This window comes from Loxodonta africana, chromosome 14 (assembly GCF_030014295.1).
Source record: "Loxodonta africana isolate mLoxAfr1 chromosome 14, mLoxAfr1.hap2, whole genome shotgun sequence".
Classification (NCBI taxonomy): domain Eukaryota; kingdom Metazoa; phylum Chordata; class Mammalia; order Proboscidea; family Elephantidae; genus Loxodonta; species Loxodonta africana.
In genome coordinates this window covers 91,432,900-91,445,789 of record NC_087355.1, presented here as the reverse complement: position 1 = coordinate 91,445,789, position 12,890 = coordinate 91,432,900, and the positions used below count along the sequence as shown (strand labels likewise).

Here is a 12,890-nt window from a genome sequence, read left to right as displayed (position 1 = left end):
GGGGCGGGCGGAGGACGGCAGGGGCGGGGCCGGGCCTGCAGAGGCCGGTCGGCCGGACAGGCCGGTGCAGCCGAGTGGCTGGGGCTGCGGACGGTCGCCGCGGGACGCTCCCAGCGGCCCCCGCGACTGCCCCGCCCCTCACGGCTCCGGCCCCGCCCACTTCCGTCCGCCCCTTTAGGGGCCGCGAACTGGCCTCCCCAGCACCGGAAGCACGCTCCTTTTTCCCTCTACGTCGCTAGAGAAAAAGGCCTATTATCGCGAGAGTTCCGTCCTTTCCGGGCCTCAGATCGCGCGAGACCGCAGAGGGAACAGGAGCGAGTGGCGCGCGCGGCGGCCGCGACGGACGCAAGATGGCGGCAGCGACCATAGCTCTCGTAAGTGGAGCCCCGATGACCACGGCCCGCCCCTCAGCTGGCAAGAGCGAGTCATCAGCCTGGCCTGGGGCGCGGAGGGCCGCCCGGAGGCTCGACGGCCGCTCCCGGGCCCTGCGTGGGCCCCCTCGGCTCTTCGTCGCGCGAGGCGGGGGCGGGGCGGAGGCGGGTGTGTCCTGCGGAGGCCGGCCGCTGATACAGCTTCCGGCTCGCGGAGTACGGCTTCCGGTAGCCCCCGCGGGTGGGCCGGGGCGCCGGCGGCTCGGTCGTGGGCCCCTGGTTCACGTTTTCGGGGTGCCCGTAAAGGCTTCGGCGTTCCCGAGCACGGAGCAGGCCCCGGCGCCGGCCTTGTCTCGTGCCCGCCAAGCGAGACGCCTCCCTGCAGAGCCGAGAGGGTGTTGTCTTCTCTTCGGTGGCGGGGATGTGCGCCCGCGGCCCCTCTTTGAAACGGGGGCTCCTCGGAGTGATGGCCTCTGTTCCTCCCGTTTGTCTGAAGCGGTGTACACGAAAGCGGGGTGCCCAGGGCGCTGCTCCACCGGGCTTGTGGGGGGACCAGAAAGGGACCCAACATGTGGGAAGGGACTGGTGGCTCCGTGAGGAGAGGTGGCCTTGGCTCCTTGCACCCCCAGCTGTGAGTCAGCGCTCTCTGATGCTGTGCAGCGGGAAGTGGTTATTAGGTCCAGGCACTTCATCCCGTTATTCCCAATCAGAGAGAAAGAAAGTCCCCTCTCGGCAAACGTTTTTGAGCCCTCACTTTGTTCCAAGCGCTGTGCGAGGACTTCAGGGCATAGTAGGGAACCAGACAAAGGCTGCTCCTGCCTTGTTCAGAGGTCTGGTGCCATGTACGGGGTACCTGAGGGAGTCATGTTTGGGAGGTGTGGGCACTAGAGAAAGGAGCTTCTCTGCCCTGCTCAGTGCTCACCTCCGCAGGTAGGGGTGCAGCGGCTGCCTCCCTCTCAGTCTAGCCGCAGGGGTGGTCAGCATAAATGGAGAGTATCTGCTCATCTTCTCGGCTCCAGTGACACCACCTCATGGAGCTGAGAGCCTTCACAGCCACAGTTCATCCCTTTATTCATTTGCCACCCTGCCCCAACCCACAACCAGAGTGATGTGTTAGGGTACGTCTGAAAAGGACAGGTTTGGCAGGAGATGCCTGAGGGTTAGGGAGAGTACTGAGCCAGTCTCTGAGCTGAGGGCTGACCTTGTCTCCCAGAGGGAGAGGCTCTTGCAGAAGACCCCCCAGCTTGTGGGCCAATGTGTGACTCTGGAGTCTGGCCATCTTCACCATCCTATTCCTACCATGTCCTGCTTTTTGGGGAAGATATAGGAGCGGATGACCTTTGTGAGGGGGAAGCCAGAGAGAAAAGAGGTAAGGGTCATGGACATGGTTAAAGTTGGGTAGGGAAGGGCAGGCAGGCTCGGAGACAAGTACTGGGATGCCTGGGAAAGGTGAAGAGGAGAAGAAGCCAGCATTTGGGTCCCCACCTTCCCAAGCACCTTCAGCAGCGGGTCCCCACCTCCCCGAGCACCCAAACAGCAGCATGAACACCAAACCTTGGCCTAGGGGAGGGATCCTGGAGGTGGGGGCTGGCTGCTTAGCCAGCTCCCCATGCTCGTTGGGATGAGGATGAGGAGGGCTGGTGAACTGTGCTCTACTCTGCAGTGGTGTGCTGTCAGACGTGGGTGGATGCGGTCGGTCAGCCTGAACCTCTTCAGGTAGGGGTTCCCACTGGTGTTTTTTGGCTATTGGAATCATCTCTAGAGCTTAACACGTTTTTGCTGTGAATTCTGGGCTCGACCCTTGGTTGACCCCGTCAGACCCCAGGAATGAGGAGAGAGGGCTGCCCTGAGCTCTAACATGGTCCTCTTTTAACCCTTTGAATGGAAGTTTTCTAGAACTGTTGCTTGTGTCCTGTCCTCCTCGTGTCATGCGTGTTTGGGGACCCTGATCTCTGCTAAGCTGTGGCTCAGCCTTTTCGGGATGCAGCTTTTCCCCTGCCTTGCAGGAGCACTGACTCCTGGTGGCTTTGGGTCTTTGACCTCCACTTGCCCTGCCCTGCAGCTGTTGCCAGGAGCACTGACTCCTGGTGGCTTTGGGTCTTTGACCTCCACTTGCCCTGCCCTGCAGCTGTTGCCCTCAGCTTCCCTCTGGCTGGAGCAAGGGACTGGTGGAAGCAGCTTCTTGTGGCCACCGTCCCCTTGGGGATTTGTCGTTTGGTGTTATCACGATAATGATCCCTGAGACTCTGCATGTGCGCCACATGCAGGAACCGGGCCAGGCACTTTACGTAGAGTGATTCAGAATCTGCGCAGCTGCCCTAGGAGACAGGCACCCTCGTTATCGTTCTCTCCAGCTTATAGACATGAGACATGAGGCCCCAGGCCCAGTGTAGAAATGCGTGGTGGCCTCAGACTTCCTCAGACCTGGGGGGAAGATGAGTGTCATCAACATCAGCACAAGGCTGCTCCCCAAGAGGCAGAGGTCAGACAGCTCCCACCTTGATCTGTTCTGACGCCAGCCACCACTAACATGGCACTCTTTGCTTCTCTTTTGGGTTAGGCAGTTCATTGCAATGACCACATAGCACTCACAGAACATATTTACATTTATGGGGTTTATCACGGAAGTATTAGCTTACAGTTCAGGATCAGAACCTGGATCAACTTGGAAATAACAGGAATGATTTAGGATACAGTTCTTAGATCAGGACAGCTTCTTTTTTCAGCCCTCAGCTCTTGGCCTGGCCTCTGCCCTGCTAAGGCAAGTGTTAGAAAGTTCTTTAGCACCACAGATAAGTGCCTGGAGTCACCTTAGTCCACCAGGAAGCCTCCTGCCTAAGGGCACTGAGCTCTCTTGCTCAGTGGGTTAGGGAGACTACCTGCTGGTCCCACTTTGCTGCCATCTTGTGCCATCTTTGGTGCTACGGCTCTCTCCCTCTCGTGGGTCTAGGAGGTTTTCAGCATAGCAACCCAGGGTCCAACCAAAGTACACATACTGCTCCCAGCTCTTCTGCTTGATGGTGGGGGCTCCCCCCCACCCCACAACCTCTGGGGTTGGTTCCCTTTAAGCCTAGGGGAATGGCAGAACTGACCGATGCCCTACAGGGGATCCACGCATCTTATTTCTATGGTCCCATCTACACAAAGGTTCGGTGTATTTTAGTTGAATTAGCAAAATTGTCCAATCCCCTTGGTGGACCGCAAGCACCTTATTTGAACGGTCACACCCAATCGTTTTGTGAGAGTTACAAGACCACGGTTAGAAGGGCCGTATTAAAGCAATTCACTATACAACACTTAGATCGCTTAATTTTCTCCTAGTTCTTTTCTTCGCGTGTTGACAGGTTGGAGAGCTGGCACTTTTCGGCACCTACCTCAGAACCTATGGGTTGTACCGCCTTTCAGGGTGTGTCCTGCCCACCGAGGCACTGTTCGAGGCTGGGGGGCAGCGTGACTCCACAGCTTTGCCAGACATCCACCTGATTAGCTGGGTAGTTACTGCGCCGTATCTGGTTAGAGCAGCATTCTAGGCCTGAAGGGGGTAGGGTCTCTGGTTCTGAAGTGAGTGTGGGCTCCCCAGGGAACTGGTCTTTCCCCAGAGGTCTCTTCTGAGGGTCTGTCTGATTTTCAGTCATGTCCTGGGCTGTTGCAATAATTTGGGGGAGCAAAAAGCTATTAATATGCCTACATGTTCACACTGATCATAGGATTGGGTTGAGCTGCTCCCCCAGACCTGGAGAAAGCTTTTGCTGTGGGTGTTAGGAGATGACCAGTCAGAGTAAGCCCCTCTGCCCCGGGCCTCCTGAGGGCCACAGGGCTCTTGGGGAAAGCTGGACTCTGGCACCTCAGAGTGCCCACTGGGTGGGAGCCCGGACACCGTGACTCACCTTTGCTCTGGCTTTATTCTGGCTACCGTTCTATGATAGCAGCTGGGCCTGAGTGAGGTGATGCTCTGGTCTGTGCTCTCGGGACCTCCAGGCCTGTGTGCCAGCTCTCACTTTAATAGGCTAGGGCTGCTGTGATACGCTTCAGGCTCCAGGGGTGAAGGCAACTGCGGGTCTGCCTGTCCTCAGTGTCCAGGGGTGAAGGCAACCCCAGGTTTGCCTGTCACCATAGTGTTGTTGGTTTGGGAACAGGGCAAGAGCATTCTGCCCTCTGGGCCCCACTCCATGGCCGTGAGGTCCCCATAGCCCAACCTGTCTGGCCCACCGCCTATCCTCAGCCATGGGGGCTCCCTGCCTGGCTGACTCTGCACGGCTTTGTGCCCCTCAGCATCCTGCAGAGGGTGAGGCCAGGCTCTCTGCTGTCCTCCCAGGAGGCAGGAGCCCTGGGTAATTTGCTGGGAGGGGAAGGGTTGCAGCTCAAACGATCTGCCGGCCCTGCTCAGAGGGAAGCCCCCTTAGAGGTCTTCAGGGGTGGATGGGGCTGTTCCTAGGGCTTGTGTAGGATATTAGGGAGGTGGCCCTGCCAGCCTTGGGAGAAGGTGGTGGACAGCTGTCTGTGCACCGTGTCCCGGGCCTGGCCTGGCCTGTTGGGTGCAGCAGACCTGATCTTGGGGGTCACAGAGCTGGTGGCCACAGGGCAGCTCTAGGCCCAGGAGAGGGTCGCTTTCCCTTGGCCTTGGGCAGGGGCACAGCTTAGCTGTCTGCCCTCCACCCTGCCCCTTGGAGGATGTGCTGCCAGCTCTGGGCTGCCCCTGGGCCTGGCTGGTGTCTGCTAAGCAGCACCTTGGCCAGGCCCTGGCAGTTCTGGTGTGCTGGTAGGGTTGAGAGTGGGCAGTGTGAGGTGACGTCAGGACAGGGGGTTCGTTCCCCCCTACTCCTGCCAGGCCTCCTCTGCTTCAGCCTGAGGAGCGCAGCCCTTAGCCGGGTGAGAGGTGAGGGGAGTCCTGAGGCCTGACTGCCTTACAGCATCTTATTCCTGCCTGCAGCAGGTAAATGGCCAGCAAGGAGGGGGGTCCGAGTCGGTGGTGGCGGCAGCGGCGGCGGGAGACAAGTGGAAACCTCCACAGGTACTGACTTTAAATCTCTTCTCCCTCAGGCCCGCCCGCCCGCCCGCCTGCCTGCGCATCCCTGGGCCAAGAGAGAGGCTTGGCTGGGGGACCCCAGGGACCCTTCTCTGCCTTCTAGGCAAGGTCCCTGCCTGCCTCAGGGTGGTGGGTCCCCACTATGCCCACCCTCTCCCCCACCCTCTGAGCTTGCTCCGGCTTCCTGTCTATGCCTCTGCCCTGGGTCAGCCCTGGGAGGTAGTGGCCAGGCGTGGCTGGGGGCTGGTGGGGGCTGACCTCAGCCCGTTGGATGCTCCAACCCCCAGTGCCGTGGGATGGGGTGGGAGCGCCGTGCCAGAGTCTGCACCCTTGGTGACGTCTGGAAATACAAACGTTCGTATCAAATTGTTTATCTTAATTGAACAGGACTAGAAAACAGCAGTGCGCAGGTGGGAAATTGGCTTGGAGGGGACTTAGCCCCTGGCTCAGGGGCACAGAGCTCCCGGGCCTCCGAGGGGGTGTGTCCTGGCAGTGGGGGCGGCCCCCCCCCGTTGACTGGGCAGTGGGGTTCTTTGTACAGCTTCTTGGCAGCACCCGCCTCCAGAGGGTTCCAGTGGGGGCTGACAAGGTGGCTGGGAGGCCTGTCAGGGCTGAGCCCTCCCCTGTGGCCCCCCAGGCACACTGGAGATGGGGGGAGCATGATATGCGCATGAGTCCTGGGAAGTTGCTCTGGCAGATGGGAGGTGGCCTTTCCACCCGGGTCTGCTTGTCCAGGGGTGTTGGTTAGTGGAGAAGGGCTTTTTGTTAACCGAGACAAAGAAGGGATTGAAAAGTTTCTAGGGGGCCGAGAGGGTTGGTATTGATTACCATGGTGACGGTAGGCTCTAGAGTTCTAGCCTCTCCCCTTGCGGCCCCTCCCACTGCAACACACTGGGCTTGGGCCAGCAAGGATGAGGGGACAGAGAGGCCTGACCTCAGGGCCTGCTTGGGACACAAGGGACCTCTGGGGCTTCCTGCCCTTTGGTCCTGAGCCCCAAACCCAGCATGAGGGGCTGGCTGGTAGGTTCCTGGGCCATGGGTCTGTGGATCCTCTGTGCTTCTTGTCCCCCCGCCAGTGTGCCTTCTTCTGCTGCCTGTGCAGCTGCGTGCTTGGGGCCTGCAGAGTGTGCCTCAGGTTGTGTCTGGTCTCCCATGCAGTGATGGGTCACCCAGGACCACGAGCAGGTCAATAGGCAGGAGTGCTCCCATGCCCGCCTTCGCCTGGGCCTCTGGGTCTCTCCTTTGCTTACCCGGGTGTATCCTTCTCCCCTCGAAACAGAAGGAGTATGGCGTCATTGGTTGCACTGTGTGTGTCCGAGGCCTGCTGTACCTGGGCTCTGTGCTTGCCTAGCTGGCTGCTGGCGGGTCCCGGATGCTGGGCAGCTGTGTCTCTCCCGTGGCTGGTCTTCTGTTTCTGTGCCCCACGTGCTCAGTACAGCCCACAGACAAGCCCTTCTTGGGGCTGCAGAGGCCTTGAGAGCAACCCTGGGCACTAGGGGCATGAGCACTGACTGTCCGCAGGGAGGGCAGGAGCCGAGTGCTGGGAGAGGCCCTTTCCCGTACTTGCTCCATGGGTGGTACTGGGAGCCCTTCTAACCAGGGACACTGAGTCTGTGGCCATGGCAGATTCCTTCCAGACTCTGAGGAAGTCAGGGAGGCCTGGGTGATGGACATTCTGGCAGTAGGGAGTCGCAGATGGCCAGAGAACCCTGGCCCTCACCACACCCTTGGAGGAGAACTGAGGGCTGGCTCCACTGCAGGGCATGGGGGTGAATTCTGGGGTCAGGCTTGAAACAAGGGGCAGGACATCCTCTCCTACTGCTTGCCTACCTCAGTCTGTGTCCTCCCCAGGGGTTCTGGGGAGGCAGAGGACAGGGACAGGTGTTGGGAGGGCAGACCTTGGCCAGGCCAGAGAAGCCGCCACAGCCCCATCTGTCTCTGAGAATAGCTGGAGGCCGTGGGCAGCTGTGGGGGGTAGGGCTCTGTGAAGGAGGCCTGAGCTAGTTGCCTAAAGACCTTCCCACCCCCCAGGGCACAGACGCCATCAAGATAGAAAATGGGCAGAGTACAGCCGCGAAGCTGGGGCTGCCCCCCCTGACACCCGAGCAGCAGGAGGCCCTCCAAAAGGTGAGCGTGAGTTCTGGGGGGGCAGTGGGGGGGCACGTGGTCGGGTCAGAGGAAGGCCGTGTCCCCACTGGGCCAGTACCCCTCACCACTGTTTCTTGCAGGCCAAGAAGTATGCCATGGAACAGAGCATCAAGAGCGTGCTGGTGAAGCAGACCATCGCACACCAGCAGCAGCAGCTCACCAACCTGCAGGTGAGCCGCCCGGGCTGCACGCACCCCCGCCCCAGTGCTGGGCACCCCTCAGCCGGGGCGGGAAGCCCCCACCCCCCCTCGCCGTCTCCTCCTCCGCGCTGTCTCCTCCTGCTCCTGCTGCAGCCCCAGGAGGTTTTATGGTTTCAATTTTTCAAGGACTTATTCTGGGGACCCCCAGGGCCTTCCCTGAGGCGCAAGGGGCTCAGCCTTTCCTGCCTGTGGCCCTCTAGACCCTGTGAGCGCAACTGTCCCTCTGCCCCAGCCCTTCTCCACAGCCTGGCTCCTCCTGCTCTTCACTGTCGCCTCTGGGTCCCCCACCCAGCCCCTGGCCTGTGCACAGCTGGTGGTGGCAGCGTGGAGGTGACCCCTCCCTGCCCTGGGCCATGTGTAAGAGCAACAGGCCCCCGCTGCAGGCTGAAGGGCAGGCTGCAGGCACCTCCCCGGCAGTGCTCTAGTCCTGTGGGGGCAGCCAGGCGAGGCCGGCAGGTCCCTGGGCCTCGAGCCCTACCCCCACCCAGCCCTCAGACATGCAGGTTGCTATAAGGTGCCCTGGCTCTTCACGTGTCCCTCCTCTGTCCGCCCCTCCTTCCCTTCCTTCTTGTCCTCTGCCGGCCGGCCAGGCTGCGGGGCTGGGCAGCGGGGGCTCTGAGGCCTCCCTGAGTAGGCGCCGGCCCGCAGCCAGCAGCGTGGGCAGGCAGGCAGGCAGGCAGGCAGGCAGGCGGCCTGGCTGCAGGGCGGGGATCCGGGCCTGCCGCTGTCTGCGTGAGGTGTTGACGAGAGGGGACTGCTCGGCTCCAACAGACTGAACTCTGTCTTTACTGTCTTTCAGATGGCAGCAGTGACAATGGGCTTTGGAGATCCTCTCTCACCTTTGCAATCGGTCAATAGACATGCTCACTTCTTCTGGGCTCATGTCCTTAGTCAGGGCTAGAGGGGGGCAGTGCAGCCCGCCAGCTGGGGCCTCGCTGCCCGCCAGCTCTGGACGAGCACCAGGCATGGCGGGCCAGTGTACGGGCACCCCCCGGGACCGCCCCGGGGAGGCTGCCACCTGCTCTGAGGGCCCACCTTAAGTCTAACCGGCCAGGTAACTGCGGAGGGCAGCACGGCAGCCGGTCAGGGAGGGCAGCCGCCAGGCCCTGCACGCGTGGCCGCTCCCCCCGGCGGCTGGCCGCTCAGTCTCCAGACTGCTTGGGCTCCTGGGCTGGGGTCAGGCCCCTAAGGAGAGAGGGGTCCTAACTCACGGCCCCATCAGACCCTGGAGGGAGGGTGGACGGCCTGGGCGGGGGCTGGGGGGCCCTGAGCGAGCCAGAGGGAAGGGCAAGGGCTTGGGCCTTGGGCCTGGGCTGTGGCGGTTGAGGCACCAGCCAGGGAGCAAGCAGCCTTGCCAGAGAGGCTGGGAGAAGTGGCGCCTTGGCTGCGGGGCCCCAGGAGGCAGGGGAGGGAGACAGCCTCCTCCTTCCCCCAGAGGTAGGCTCAGGAGGCCAGGTCTCACTCTGGGGAGACTGCGGGGGAGACATGGCCCTTTCTCTGGGGGCTCTGCCCTGAGGGAGCAGGTGGACCCACCCCACCTCTGGGAGTGCTGGTCTCAGGAGCCTCACGTGGGGCAGGCTGACCAAGGTCTTGTCTGGGAAGCATCTGTCAGGAGGGGAGCCCTGCTCTGAGAGGGAAGTGGTTATGACAGCCATTTTGCCCACTCATTGTTGGGGAACCCCAGGTAGAGGAGGCGATGTGGCCCTGTCTGGGGGAGCTTTCACCTGAGGGCTGACCTGGATCCATGGCTGGGGAGTGTTGGTGATAAGAGAGAACGTGGTTCCACCTTTTGGGGTCCTTGTCCCTGAAGATAGATTAAGTCTTATTTGTTGGGGAGCCCAGTCTGAGGAGGGAACAGTCCCATTTTGGGGGAGTTTCTGGTCTGAGGGAAGCCATGCCTACTTGGGGAGCCCCATGTGTGGGGAGGCCGTGGGTCCTGCTTTGTGGGAGACGTGGGTGTTATTTCTAAGGCCTTCTCTGACGGCATCTGGCCCATACCAGGCCAGCCAATGTGGAAAGGTCAAATGGGCCTCTCACTCTGGGGGCCTTGGTGCAGGGAACCCCATCTACAGAGAGGGGCAGGCGGCTCGGGCCCCATCTGCCAGCCCTGAGTTGCTGTGGGCTGAAGCCTCTGGCCAGGGCCCAGTTCCTCCAGGCGGCTTGCTGCCTGTGGCTCTGGGACCTCTGCCTGGCCTGTCTTCTGTGAGGTGGTGGGAGGGGCCCGGTCCCTTGGTGCTTTGGCTAGTCCATCCCAACCAGGGCCCTGGGCCTGCCGATCCTGCTCATTTCCCTGGCTTCGAGGCAGCCTTGTGGCTCTGCCTTCAGGGACTCTGGAACCTCGTGTTTCCCCTGGGGCCAGGCCCATCTGGCTACAGAGGGGGGCCCTAGGCAGCCCTTTTTTGCTGGGTTTCGGGGATGGGGAGGGCATTGAGCACTGACTTCCTGCCAGCTGGCCGGCCGCACAAGCAATTGCTCCTCCCTCCGGGGCCCACTGGGCTCCTGCCCACCCCTGGGCGCTCTTCTGGGCGCATCTGCCCGTCTTCGGCCCTCCTTTCTTCTGGCCTCCGACTCAGGGCCCCGGCCTGGGTAGCTACTCCCTCCCTCCTTCTTCTGCCACGGGATGTGGCCAGGCTGGTGGGAGATCCTCCCATCCAGCTCGTGCACTTGATCCCAGACTGGAGGGTGGATTGGATGGGAGAGCACGTGGCCCTGCCCCCGACGGTCAGCCTTGCTGCCAGTCGGTCTGGGACTTGGGTGGGCTAGGGTGCTTCGATGCTGTGCCTTTGGTTCTGGCCTGCCTTCCTGAGGGCGGGGTCAGTCCTGTGCAGGTGCTGAGCCTGTGCTGCAGCTGCTGCGGGAGGTGCCCTCCCCACAGTGGAGCTGGGTGGGTGGGCCAGACGGGGAGCGGGCTTCCCAGCCCTCATCCCCCCTCACAAGCCAGTGGCTCTCTCTCCCCGCTTCTGTCCTGCTCCAGATGGCAGCTCAGCGGCAGCGGGCGCTGGCCATCATGTGCCGGGTCTACGTGGGCTCTATCTACTACGAGCTGGGAGAAGACACTATCCGCCAAGCCTTCGCGCCGTTTGGGCCCATCAAGAGCATCGACATGTCCTGGGACTCGGTCACTATGAAGCACAAGGTGAGCAGCGCTGCCCGCCCGCCGCCCACCCTGCGCTGGTTCTCGGCCTAACAGGCGCGTCCCTGTGCCCAGGGCTTTGCCTTTGTGGAGTACGAGGTCCCAGAAGCTGCACAGCTGGCCCTGGAGCAGATGAACTCGGTGATGCTGGGAGGCAGGAACATCAAGGTGAGGCCTCGCACCCTCTGCGCCTGGCACTCCGCCCCACTGCCCGCAGAAACACAGAGTGGCCTCGTCCCCTCCCCAGGTCGGCAGGCCTAGCAACATCGGGCAGGCCCAGCCCATCATCGATCAGCTGGCTGAGGAGGCGCGGGCCTTCAACCGCATCTACGTGGCTTCGGTGCATCAGGATCTGTCAGATGATGACATAAAGAGCGTGTTTGAGGCCTTCGGCAAGATCAAGTCTTGTACTCTGGCCCGGGACCCCACAACTGGCAAGCACAAGGGCTACGGCTTCATCGGTAAGCTTGGGGACTGAGGCGGGGCTGGGGGGTAGTGAAGGGGCTGCTTTTCTTACTGCCGTCTCTGCCTGCAGAGTATGAGAAAGCCCAGTCGTCCCAAGATGCTGTGTCTTCCATGAACCTCTTCGACCTGGGCGGTCAGTACCTGCGGGTAGGCAAGGCCGTTACCCCCCCCATGCCCCTGCTCACGCCTGCCACACCTGGGGGCCTCCCACCTGCTGCTGCTGTGGCCGCAGCTGCAGCCACAGCCAAGATCACCGCACAGGTAAGGGCTCCTGTAGCTGGGTGGGTTTGATCTTGGGTGGACAAATTCCAGTTTTCTGAGGACTGAGCATGGTGGCCTTTGGGGTTGCAGGAAGCAGTAGCTGGAGCGGCGGTGCTGGGCACGCTGGCCACGCCAGGATTGGTGTCACCTGCCCTGACGCTGGCCCAGCCCCTAGGCGCTCTGCCTCAGGCCGTCATGGCTGCCCAGGCCCCTGGTGTCATCACAGGTGAGTCTGAGAGGGTAGAGGTTCCTTCCCTTGTTCCACCCTCCATCTCTAGCCACCCTCAGCTTCTGGCCTGCACTTGCCCTGCTGACCAGCTCAGCTCTCTCCAGGAAAGGGCTGGGAGGGGGTGACTGCTGGACCTGGTTGGTTGTGCTGCAGGTGTGACCCCGGCCCGTCCTCCCATCCCGGTCACCATCCCCTCCGTGGGGGTGGTGAACCCCATCCTTGCCAGCCCTCCAACGCTGGGTCTCTTGGAGCCCAAGAAGGAGAAGGAAGAAGAAGAGCTGTTCCCTGAGTCGGAGAGGCCAGAGATGCTGAGCGAGCAGGAGCACATGAGCATCTCAGGCAGCAGCGCCCGCCACATGGTCATGCAGAAGCTGCTCCGAAAGCAGGAGGTGGGCAGCCAGCCCTGGCTGGGTGGGTGGGCGGGCAGGCTGGAGGCCCCGGGTGGGGCAGCAGTCCAGCCAGGCCACAGAGCTCAGCTGTCCCTCCCCCCACACACACAGTCCACGGTGATGGTTCTGCGCAACATGGTGGACCCCAAGGACATTGATGATGACCTGGAGGGGGAGGTCACCGAGGAGTGCGGCAAGTTTGGGGCCGTCAACCGTGTCATCATCTACCAGGAGAAGCAGGGTGAGGAGGAGGATGCAGAGATCATTGTCAAGATCTTCGTGGAGTTTTCCATGGCCTCAGAGACTCACAAGGCCATCCAGGCCCTCAATGGGCGCTGGTTTGCTGGCCGAAAGGTGGTGGCTGAAGTGTATGACCAGGAGCGTTTCGATAACAGTGACCTTTCTGCGTGACCTCGGCCCCCCTCCCAGGACTTGCACTTGCTCCTTGTTTTCTCTGGGTTTTATAGAATGGTCTGGTGGTATTCTTGGGCCAAGCTCCCTCTGCCTAGCCTGGTCCATAGTGTGGATAAAAGTGCAGATGCTGCTGGCCCCGTTGTCCTGTGTCTGACATCGGTCTTGTCATCCAGCCTGGGAGGGTAGAGGCATCAGGCAAGGACCTGGGGCTGGAGGGTGCTGACTTTCCCTGCTGCAGAGGGAGGCAGGGGGCC

At 61.6% G+C, this 12,890-nt stretch overlaps 1 protein-coding gene across 4 annotated transcripts; it reads left to right on the top strand.

Moving 5' to 3' along the window:
- The first annotated feature begins 248 nt into the window (after positions 1-248).
- On the top strand, positions 249-12,770 carry PUF60 (poly(U) binding splicing factor 60). 4 transcript variants are annotated; one of them, XM_064268180.1, is made up of 12 exons: positions 260-374; positions 5,302-5,382; positions 7,429-7,524; positions 7,626-7,715; positions 8,545-8,595; positions 10,720-10,881; positions 10,954-11,046; positions 11,126-11,339; positions 11,414-11,604; positions 11,695-11,830; positions 11,987-12,222; positions 12,334-12,770. In XM_064268180.1, the coding sequence occupies exons 1-12, from the start codon at positions 351-353 to the stop codon at positions 12,631-12,633; spliced, it is 1,674 nt and encodes a 557-aa protein (XP_064124250.1). In that variant the 5' UTR covers positions 260-350; the 3' UTR covers positions 12,634-12,770. The 4 variants fall into 4 exon arrangements, with proteins under 4 accessions (XP_064124251.1, XP_064124252.1, XP_064124250.1 ...); XM_064268181.1 differs by lacking the exon at positions 5,302-5,382 and having other exon boundaries at positions 249-374; XM_064268183.1 differs by lacking the exon at positions 8,545-8,595 and having other exon boundaries at positions 264-374.
- The last annotated feature ends 120 nt before the right edge of the window (positions 12,771-12,890 follow it).

Bases quoted from the DNA above. Each gene is read 5' to 3' on its own strand.
- PUF60 (XM_064268180.1), top strand. From the start codon at position 351: ATGGCGGCAGCGACCATAGCTCTC. The intron at 11,340-11,413 runs GTAAGCTTGGGG...CTCTGCCTGCAG, and splicing joins CAAGGGCTACGGCTTCATCG to AGTATGAGAAAGCCCAGTCG. The intron at 11,605-11,694 runs GTAAGGGCTCCT...TTGGGGTTGCAG, and splicing joins CAGCCAAGATCACCGCACAG to GAAGCAGTAGCTGGAGCGGC.